A 10,409-nucleotide genomic window follows, 5' to 3' on the forward strand; every position below is an offset into this window, starting at 1 on the left:
TGTGTTGGTTTCACACACTCTTATACATAGAGCCCTTAGCAACCCAAGCAATGCACAATATATGAAGCTGTTTTTATTACATCATTGTTTATTTTAAGTCTACAAGTGATTTTTCTCTTACAGTAAAGAACAGACGATCCTTTGTCTCTTTATTGCATCATATGTGACAGACTCCATGCCCTGCTAAGAGATGCCAGCAAGCGCTGCTGAGACATACTCTACCTGTTTGTAAAAAAATATTTTTCTAACCACAAAACAGGGAGGTGATATTGTGCGATTTAGTCATCCCAGCGTCTGCAGTCTGCTGCATGCACATACAATGGACCTGCGACTGACAAATGCTGAATATATCAGCCTCTCCCTGGGTGGGGGTATGAGGGGAGAAATTACATACACACTCTCCTGCACACTTTAATATGTCCGTTAGCAATTTCACTTTTTTTAAGATAGTAATATGTATATAATTTTCTTAAAATATGTATAGAAGATAGCCCTATACTCACTTTATAACTACTGAAGCGACTGATGGAAATTTAGTTCCACCCTATGTAACAATCAAACACTAAAGTTATAAAGACTATCTATCTATCTATCTATCTATCTATCTGTCTATAAATCTATCTATTCTTCTGGCTATCTATCAGAGTATTGTCTATCTCTCTCTCTATTTGTCTCTATCTAGCTATCAATCGCAAAATTATCAACCTATCTATCTATCTATCTATCTATCTATCTATCTATCTATCTATCTATCTATCTATCTATCTATCTATCACTCTATACAGCTATCAATGAAAGTATTGTCTGCCTATCTATTATCTATAGAATCTATCTATCTATCTATCTATCTATCTATCTATCTATCTATCTATCTCTCTAGCTATCAATCACAATATTATCTATCTATCTATCTATCTATTTATCTATCTATCTATCTATCCAGCCAGCCAACTATCTATCTATCAGAGTATTATCTATCTATCTATCTATCTATCTGTCTATCCATCCATCCATCCATCCATCCATCCAGTTATCTATCAGATTATTGTCTATCTATCTATCACATCCCCCCCCCCCTCTCTCTCTCTCTCTCTCTCTATCTGTATCTATCTATCTATCTATCTATCCATCTACACCACCATCTTATTTTCTTACCTGTTTATTAGTTTTCATGGGTTAACAGCTAGAAGGCAAAGGTTTAAAACATTTCTTATACAAAAGAAAGCATGTAACAGTCGCTAGTCTTAAGATGAAGGCTTTCCCACATAATACAAGCTATTGCACATTTTTACAGCATGTATAATAGAGGTGTGCAATAATCAGATGAGTTCAGTGTTTAGATTGCTGCAGGGCATGCCAAACCCATCACTGAGGTAAGATGATACATACATGTCCCTGGACCAAACCCACATACTGAGACAGATAAAAGGGGGAGTTTCATCACAGAGCATTTCACTCTGCCTTCTACTCTGCTCATCCTCAGCAGCATCACTCTTCTAACAGGACCATGTCTGTCTCACGCCAAACCACATTCAAGAAAACCTTCAGCGCTGCCTCTGCTGTTCCAGCTGGGGGAAACCGAACCAGCAGCTACAGCTCAACTGTTCGTTCCAGCGGAGGTCTAGGTACTGGCCGCGTCAGTTTTGGGGGCTTTGGCAGCAGAAGTCTGCAAAATGTAGGAAATAGCAGAAGAATTTCAGTAGGGTCCCAGTCCCGTTATGGATATGGTGGTGGAGCAGGTTATGGAGCTGGTGGTGCAGGATCAGGTTATGGAATCGGTGGAGGAGTAGGCTTTGGAGTTGGTGGAGGAGCAGGATCCGGATATGGTGCTGGCCAAGGATTTGGCGCTGGCCAAGGATATGGTGCTGGTTCAGGATTTGGTGGTGGAGCTGGATTTCCAGTGTGTCCACCAGGAGGGATCCAAGAAGTCACAATTAACCAGAGCCTTCTAGCTCCACTGAATCTAGAAATTGATCCAAACATCCAGAGGGTCCGTACTGAAGAGAGAGAGCAGATCAAAACCCTCAACAACAAATTTGCTTCTTTTATTGACAAGGTAATATATATTTAATCATATATGGAATTCTGTTTAATGTTATAGACTACACAATCTACCCATCCCCGTTTGTATATCTTATACATTCTATCTATTTGATTTCTGCTGCCCTGTAGGTGCGATTCTTAGAGCAACAGAACAAAGTACTAGAGACCAAATGGAACCTCTTGCAAGAGCAAGGTGTCAGAACAGTTAAGAGTAACGTTGAACCTCTCTTTGAAACCTACATTAATGGACTTCGGAGGCAGCTAGACTCCTATCTCAATGATAAGTCTCGTTTGGATGCAGAACTTAGACAGATGCAGGACTGTGTTGAGGATTTCAAGACCAAGTAAGTGAAAATGACTTTTAATGCCAAAGCAATTACTCTATACAGTATAATAGACATAAGCCCCTTATACAATTGAGTTTTTCTCCCAAGTTTTCTCCTAGGAGATACATTTTCATCTTCTGTTTAAAATAACTTTTCAGCACTCTGCCATTGAAAAGGTACCAATAAGTAGGTGAAAAAGTACTGTACATGCTTGCAGGGGGTTTAAAAGGCATTTTATTAATCAGGTGTGAGACTATCTCCTGGGAGAAAACCTATAAGAAAAACGGAATTGAATAATGACCATTGTATTTTTACTGTTAGCTAACATCCCCCCAAAAAACGTTCCATATATGAAATAGACTGCAAAAAATTGAACTGTCTTGTAAAAATGTGTATTTCTAGCTTGTTCTAGCAATGATATGCTATTAGTTCAATGCTACAATGAATTAAACAAGTAGAGGAATGAATTGGATTGAGGATGCCAGTCACAGGCACAAAACCTGAATATTCTTAAGCAAGGAAACTGAGCAGTCTTGCACAATGTTTATTGTACTCATGATAGTCAAGGTGCTTTACGCACACCTTGAACTTAATGCCATCTCTGATGTGTAAACTGTGAGAGGACAGGAAGTGCACACGTCAGCTGACTGAATGATACATACTAATAATATCAGTCAGGTTATTACCTAAGACCAATGTGATCATAAATCTGCTAATCACTGAAATGAGAGTCAACCAGTCATTTTTTTTTTTTTTTTTTTTTTTTTTTTTTTTAATACAGATATGAAGAAGAAATCAACAAGAGAACAGCAGCAGAGAATGAATTTGTGGTGCTTAAAAAGGTGATTTGAGAAAACAGAGAAATTACAGTGTATGCTCTATACAGTATATGTAGAGCAAGCATGCACATACATAATAATCAGTACAATAATAAATATGGACATTTTAGCAGTATTGACATTATTGTAAAAATGTTTTTGTAAATGTTCCCTTTTTTCCATGAAAATTTGTTTTTAGAAAAAAAAACTTTTTTTGTGTGATAGATGCTCTAGTAGTTAGCAGCAGTCAAGCTAATGAAAGCTAAAGTGATCATTTAGAATGCATATTGTTGCTCAATATGTCACAGGATGTTTCATAAGACTTCCATGTCCATTGGCTTATTGACATTCAAATCTTTGCACAATTTGGGCCCTGGATACCTGAAGGATTTGTTGAAACTGCATCACACCTCTCCCAACCTCAAATCAAAAGGCTCTAATAACTTGGCCACCCCCAGAGTCCATCTCAAGACCTTTGGAGATAGATCCTTATGTCATGCTGCCCCTACACTTTGGAACTCCCTGCCACACCCAATCAGGACTTCTCCATACCTGGAAGCATTTTCAGTTCAAACTGAAAGGCCACCTTTTTAGTCTGGTATTTATATAGTAAACACTTGACTATTGACTGACACTTGTGACTATGTATTGATCGATACGATTGAGACAATATGTATTGATTGAGACATATATATGCACTTTGAGTCTTTAGAGAAAACAAATGTTATTGTATATTGTGTCTCTTATTCATCATGACATGTGTGTTACTTTAGGATGTGGATGCTGCTTACATGAACAAAACAGAGCTGGAAGCCAAGGTGGATGCTCTGACTGATGAGATCAACTTCCTGAGGGCCCTGTATGAAGCAGTAAGTATAGCCCACTATGAGCTGCATAATGTACTCAGTTTGATTGTTTAAGTTATGCATTATTAATAAACAAAGGGTTCTGATCTTGTGTACATAGGAAAAAATGGCAATTAAGGAAATGCAAAATTTAGTTTGCATGACATATAAAAAAACATGGTGATTAAAAATACACCTTTTACTTCCTCATGCCTGAGATAGGCAAAGAGAAAGAAAATATCTGGCAGCAATACCCAAATCAAAACATTCTGCCATTGTCTAATTTCATGATGGTTAGCATGGAGAGAGGTGGGTGGAGGTAGACAATGCTCTCCTATATTTAAATCAGCTAACACATATCTCTGCCTTACTTTATTAGACCTAATAAGAAACTGTGTGAAAAAAGAAAGGGAGTTTGTCAGTTGAACATAGTTGCCACAATCCCTGCCTCTAAGTACATCATAATTACTTTGACATGTGAAAAGCAACCCAAAAAAATCCTCTCTTGCTTCACAAATCTGAGTTTAGTTCATGGAATTTGAGTCATTGAAAGGCTAAATTGAAGGAAAAAATAGTGTCTAAAATATTTCTTATTTGAAGACCACAATACAGTTAAAGTGGTATTTTAGTTTACACAAAAAGTCAACCAAATTAATCCAATTAAAAAATCTGTCCTTGTGCTACTACTGGTGATTCAGAAAATCACAAAGCATCACCCTACCATGTCAGCAATTTATTCGGACAATGTCCTTGGGGCATCCTTACTTACTCCATAATGGCAACCAGATTTAGTCAGTTATGGGTTAGTCATCCCACTGGTGAATCCTACTATTTATAACTGGAGATGCCATTTCTGTTACATTGATGGCCGCCAGAACCTCCTTGGCAGATAATTCTAAAGCCTGACAATTATTATAGCAAAGCACATACAATGCTTATGCAAAAAAAATCTACATTTGGGAACCCAATAAGGAACCAATACCACTAAGCATCTCACTTACGAAGAACATAAGTAAAGAACTATCTGTGTTTTCCACCCAACATCTAATCTATGTCTCCCTTCAATGTAGGTACGGGGAAAAAAAAAACCAAAATGGTTGTTAGACAGAAAACACAATCACATCTTAAGCCAGTTATTACAGACCTGAAGGCATCCACTGTCTAGACCAAGAAAAAAAACTTAAAACCATTGGCTGTGCCATGCAATATTTAACTTGCAAGATAACTGTTAATCTGCTCTTCTGTCAGTGTTATGCATTATCTATAACCAGAATATCTTCTATTTAGGAAATTAACCAAATGCAAGCACAAATCTCAGACACCCAGGTAGTCTTATCCATGGACAACAACAGAGCATTGGACCTGGATGGCATCATTGCAGAAGTCAAAGCTCAATATGAAGAAATCGCCAGCAGAAGCCGACAAGAAGCCGAGTCTTGGTATCAAACTAAAGTGAGTAACTTGTTAAGATGCCAGATATGAGGTTTCATGTTGTGATTTTAAGACATATGGCATCAGGGATCATATTATATTACAAGCATTGTGTGTTTCAAAATAGTTGTGGAAAGACTGGTTCTGCGGTTCTTTTCTGTAGGGGATCATGAACACTGTAATTCGGTTAAGTCCACACAGCACAGATATATTTTTACCTGTATGATGTATACACTGCAAACCTGATCATAGCAAAAGCCTACAAACTCCATCTAGAAGAAAAACAAACATATTTGATACAGATGAAATCAACATCAACTGTAACTAAGCCACTATCTAAGTAACTAGATGCCTATACATAGTTCATTTCATAGTCTAGAATCACAATGCCTGTACATGATTCTAGAATTATAATTTTTCATAGCTGCTGAAGCAAACCTCTTTATAAGAGGTCTTCTTTGGTACTTTCCCTGCTTTATTTCCATTTGGTGCATTGCATTGTTGGAGTTAGACCCCACTGTGGTGTAGTTGTCTAATATGCCACTAACAGAAGTGTAACTGTGGCAGGAGAAGCATCTTCAATGGTAGGGGGCCCCGGGTTGTGGGGGCCTCAGCTTTATATCATCATATCTTCTGATACAGGGGCCAGCCCCTCCAGAGCAGATGTCATGGAGGCCACATTTGTTATGGGTGGGGGAGTCATAGCCCTGCACTGTTATGGGGGCAGGTGGAGGGGGGTGTCCCCACTTGTTGGATGATTCATTGCAGGTGGGTCTCCTGACCATGGGGGTCATCACAGGGAAAGTAGTGTGAATGATGGGGTGGCGCCAGCAAGGTTTATGGTGTGCCCATGATTTGTAGATATGCCTCTGACCACTAGGTCAATCCTTGTGCCTAATTTTCTCCACTGTATAGGTTTACATACTCCTGTTTTTTTTTCATGTAGTATGAGGAGCTCCAAGTCTCTGCTGGAAGACATGGTGATGATCTAAGGAACACAAAAACTGAAATCTCTGAGCTGAACCGTATGATAAACAGACTGCGCTCTGAAATTGACAACGTGAAGAAACAGGTAACTGTTATGGCTTCAGGGATTAACAATAAACGCAGGAAAGAATGCTTTCCTCTTAAGCCTGATTATTACAGTGTCACATTGTCTCTGCATCAAATATCTGCCAGGAAACGGGTATTAAGGAATTTACAAAACTTTTGTAAAATGACTTAGTTGAGCACTGTGTTCCTGGCAGATGTGTTTTGTAGTATACCTAGGGTGTTAAAAGATCTATTTACTGCAAATGTGGTGAGGCAAAATATTAATTATGTGTCATTTATTAAAATAGTGCGCCAAGCTGCAGAGTCAAATTGCTGAGGCTGAGGAACGTGGTGAGCTTGCAGTAAAGGATGCCAAACAAAAACTGATCGAGCTGGAGGATGCTCTGCAGAAGGCCAAGCAGGACATGGCTCGCCAACTGAGAGAGTACCAGGAACTGATGAACGTCAAACTTGCCCTTGATATTGAAATTGCCACCTACAGAAAACTCCTGGAAGGAGAGGAGAGCCGGTAAGAAAGTCCAAAATTAACAATGTTGGATAAAAAAGAACTTAAACTGGCCTTTCAATAGGGAAAACAAACTCCTTGGCTATGGTAGAAACGGAAATAAGTACCATTGTTATCTTTATTACTTAACATTCACATATTGCTGACTTATTATGAAGCCCTTTTTCAGAGAACATTAAGCAGTTCATATCTTCCAATATTGGTTAAAGGGGTTTCCACTCCAATGTCCTTATCACCATCTAGAGCCATTTTAGGGAAAGCTAATTCCACTGCCACTACCCACATACGTTTTTGGGATATGGGACTGAACTGATGTACCCAAAGGGAAACATGGTGAGAGCATACATACCTCATGCTGATAGTATCCTGGCCAGGGACCCAAGTGTCTTATCTGAGATGCATAAATGTTTGAAGTGAACAGAGTTTTTCACCATCACACCTAAATAAAACCCAGCTCATCATGGACTGCAAAACAGGGCAGTGACAGTAGTGAGTTAGCTTCAGAGGGTACCGTAAGTAATGGACTTTTTGGAAAACAGGAGATGGATAATGCATAATGAGCTGTAAAATTACCTAATGCAAATCAGATATATAGACCATAATAATGATGGTCTTTCAGCTCATACTGGCACAAGACTGCATCATGTAATTCACTATCTTGTTTAGTCATTTACAATTGGCATCAATCATCTAGAATTTTGAGGAACTAAAAATAGACTCTAGGATCTGAACTTCAGATTGCTATATTTCAAATCTGGGTAAATGGGAAGGGTAAAAGTATTTCCAGGGCTTTTGTTTTCCCCCAGTCACTCTATGTGATCTCTGTGGTGGTGGGCAGTATGACTATAGGACAAAAGGCTTGGTTCCAAAGTGTAGCCGTTTAGATAAAAATGTATTGCAAAGGTGGGATTCTTCCTTCCTATCTATCTATCTTTCTTTCTTTCTTTCTTTCTTTCTTTCTTTCTTTCTTTCTTTCTTTCTTTCTTTCTTTCTTTCTTTCTTTCTTTCTTTCTTTCTTTCTTTCTCTCTCTCTCTCTCTTTCTCTCTCTCCTTGGGTGGACTTGGGTGGCTACAGCCCAAGGGGGACAGTTGCACATGGAAGGGGAGCCCCAACATACTCGGCCCAGGGGTGGCAAACGTACAAATCTGGCCTTGAAGACAGCAGTACAAGATCCCATAGTCATATATTTTCATTGAGAGACAAATATAATGATATATTCATTAGGAGTTATTAAAGCTTGTATTCATTTTGCTTTTATCCACAGATTGTCAGGAGAAGGTGTAGGACAAGTGAACATCTGTAAGTCTATTTTTCATATTCAGTTGTGAAGATGTCTCTGTATGTTGCATATGTAACAGTACAAGTTTACTAATGGAACATTTTTCTTTTAGCTGTTGTCAGCTCATCCTACGGAGGCAGTAGTGCTTCTGGTTACGGTTCTGGAAGTGGATTCAGTAGTGGAGGTGGATACGGTAGTGGAAGTGGATACGGTAGTGGAAGTGGATTCGGCGGTGGATATGGAATGGGTGGAGGAAGCAGTGGGTTCGGCCATGGAGGAGGAAGCAGTGGATACGGAATGGGCGGTGGAAGCAGCTTAGGTGGGGGTATCGGTGGAGGAAGCTTCAGTTCTAACAGTGGAAGATTTGGATCCGGAAGTGGCACCAGCTCAAGTGTGAAAATTATCTCAAAAACAAGTTCCACAAGTTCCAGGAAGCATTAAAATCCCTTGCTCACTGCCACGTGAAAAGCTATTCCTTTATACCTTAATACCACTTTAACCATCAACAGTGAGTGACATCCACATTTAATTTGAAGATATTACAGTATTGAGGTTAGTCAGGGGGCTTCAATTATTCCCAGGTATTCTCTTAGTTTGTTTTTGCCCAGGCTCCCTGCATTCTCTACATGAGGTTATTCTTAACCAATCATGTTCATGTACAGTATACAAAAGATACCAAAGCACTGACCCCCATAAAGTTACTGTAAAAAAGTAATTGTGACATTAGGATACCAAAGCAATATTCTGTACTCCTGCCTGTGTCTGTCATGTGTTTCGCTTCTGGCAAACAAAATGTTCAATTCAACTGTCGCTTTGTCAAATACTTCAAACATGTCTTGTTTACTTTGCAATAAACTGCGATCATTTAAAAAATGGGATTCATGATTTATTTTATTCATTAAAAATTATACAATTATATAATGTTACTGATTTTATATGTTGATACATTTACACAATACCAATGTGAAACTCGATAATGAGCTTGTGGAATGAGCTGAAACAGCAGCACAGACAAAAGCTATAACAGCTCCCAGAGAGGCCTGTAAAAATAATTAGAAGACTGTAAGGATGATTTATCAAAACTGTTTAAAATGAAAAGCAAAAAACCCAGAGCAACCAGTCAAGTTTCAACTGTGAAATAATAACAAGATACTGACTGATTGTTCTGGGTAGCTCTTGCCAAAGTCTCCTCTGCACCTTGTTAAAAAAATCAGCCTTTTTATTTAAAGTAATTGTGCCAGCAGTGTGCACAGTAGAAATGGTCAACAATCACAATATAAGTCACCATTTTTACATATAAATGACCCCTATAGTGAAAATGTAAAGATAATAAGTACTCTAAAATTCTTACAATAAAAAGCATACCATTCCATTCATTATGTTCTCCTGGGCCCCTCTGTGCTGTTTCTGCCACTCCCTGCTGCAATCCCGGCTTGTAATTGCCAGTTTAGGCAGTGTTTACAAACAAAAAACATGGCTGCTAACCAGCATGTGATAGGCTGAGAGAAGCTCAGTCTGTGACTCATACAGAGCCTGCAGGGGGCATGGAGAGGGTGTGTATAACTTCTACCTATCACAAGCAGAGCAGCACATTCCTGCCTGAGTGCCTGAGCCCAACAAAGCTGACAAAGGAAAGAAGATTAGATTATATAACAGAGATAATACAGCCACTGTGCAACTAAGAAAGGCTGCACTAAGGCAGAGCACATTAGAACAGGTATAGGAACTTATAGAATAGAAATAAGAAATAAGGCTGAAAATGTTGTTATTTTGCATAGAGATGGCCCGAACCTCCGATTTTCAGTTCGCGAACTGGGTTCGCAAACTTCCGAAAAAGTTCAGTTTGTGCTAACTTCCGCAAACCGCAATAGACTTCAATGGGGAGGCGAACACTTTATTTAACCACTTGAGGACCTAGGGCTTTCTACCCCTTAAGGACCGGCCACTTTTTTTCCATTCAGACCACTGCAGCTTTCATACAGCGCTCATACAACCTACCACCTAAATGAATTTTGGCTCCTTTTCTTGTCACTAATAAAGCTTTCTTTTGGTGCTATTTGATTGCTCCTGCGATTTTTACTTTTTATTATATTCATCAAAAAAGACAT

At 38.9% G+C, this 10,409-nt stretch overlaps 1 protein-coding gene across 1 annotated transcript; it reads left to right on the forward strand.

The window, feature by feature from the left end:
• The first annotated feature begins 1,447 nt into the window (after positions 1-1,447).
• On the forward strand, positions 1,448-9,174 carry LOC137545710 (keratin, type II cytoskeletal 5-like). The gene is made up of 9 exons (XM_068267244.1): positions 1,448-2,056; positions 2,173-2,387; positions 3,151-3,211; positions 3,961-4,056; positions 5,320-5,484; positions 6,410-6,535; positions 6,804-7,024; positions 8,287-8,321; positions 8,414-9,174. The coding sequence occupies exons 1-9, from the start codon at positions 1,508-1,510 to the stop codon at positions 8,740-8,742; spliced, it is 1,797 nt and encodes a 598-aa protein (XP_068123345.1). The 5' UTR covers positions 1,448-1,507; the 3' UTR covers positions 8,743-9,174.
• Positions 9,175-10,409: the final 1,235 nt, after the last annotated feature.

Source organism: Hyperolius riggenbachi, chromosome 2 (genome assembly GCF_040937935.1).
Source record: "Hyperolius riggenbachi isolate aHypRig1 chromosome 2, aHypRig1.pri, whole genome shotgun sequence".
NCBI classification, from domain to species: domain Eukaryota; kingdom Metazoa; phylum Chordata; class Amphibia; order Anura; family Hyperoliidae; genus Hyperolius; species Hyperolius riggenbachi.

Coding starts and splice junctions, on each gene's coding strand:
- LOC137545710 (XM_068267244.1), top strand. CDS start 1,508: ATGTCTGTCTCACGCCAAACCACATTCAAGAAAACCTTCAGCGCTGCC. Junction 3,212..3,960: donor AATTTGTGGTGCTTAAAAAG/GTGATTTGAGAA, acceptor GTGTTACTTTAG/GATGTGGATGCTGCTTACAT. Junction 7,025..8,286: donor CTGGAAGGAGAGGAGAGCCG/GTAAGAAAGTCC, acceptor TTTTATCCACAG/ATTGTCAGGAGAAGGTGTAG.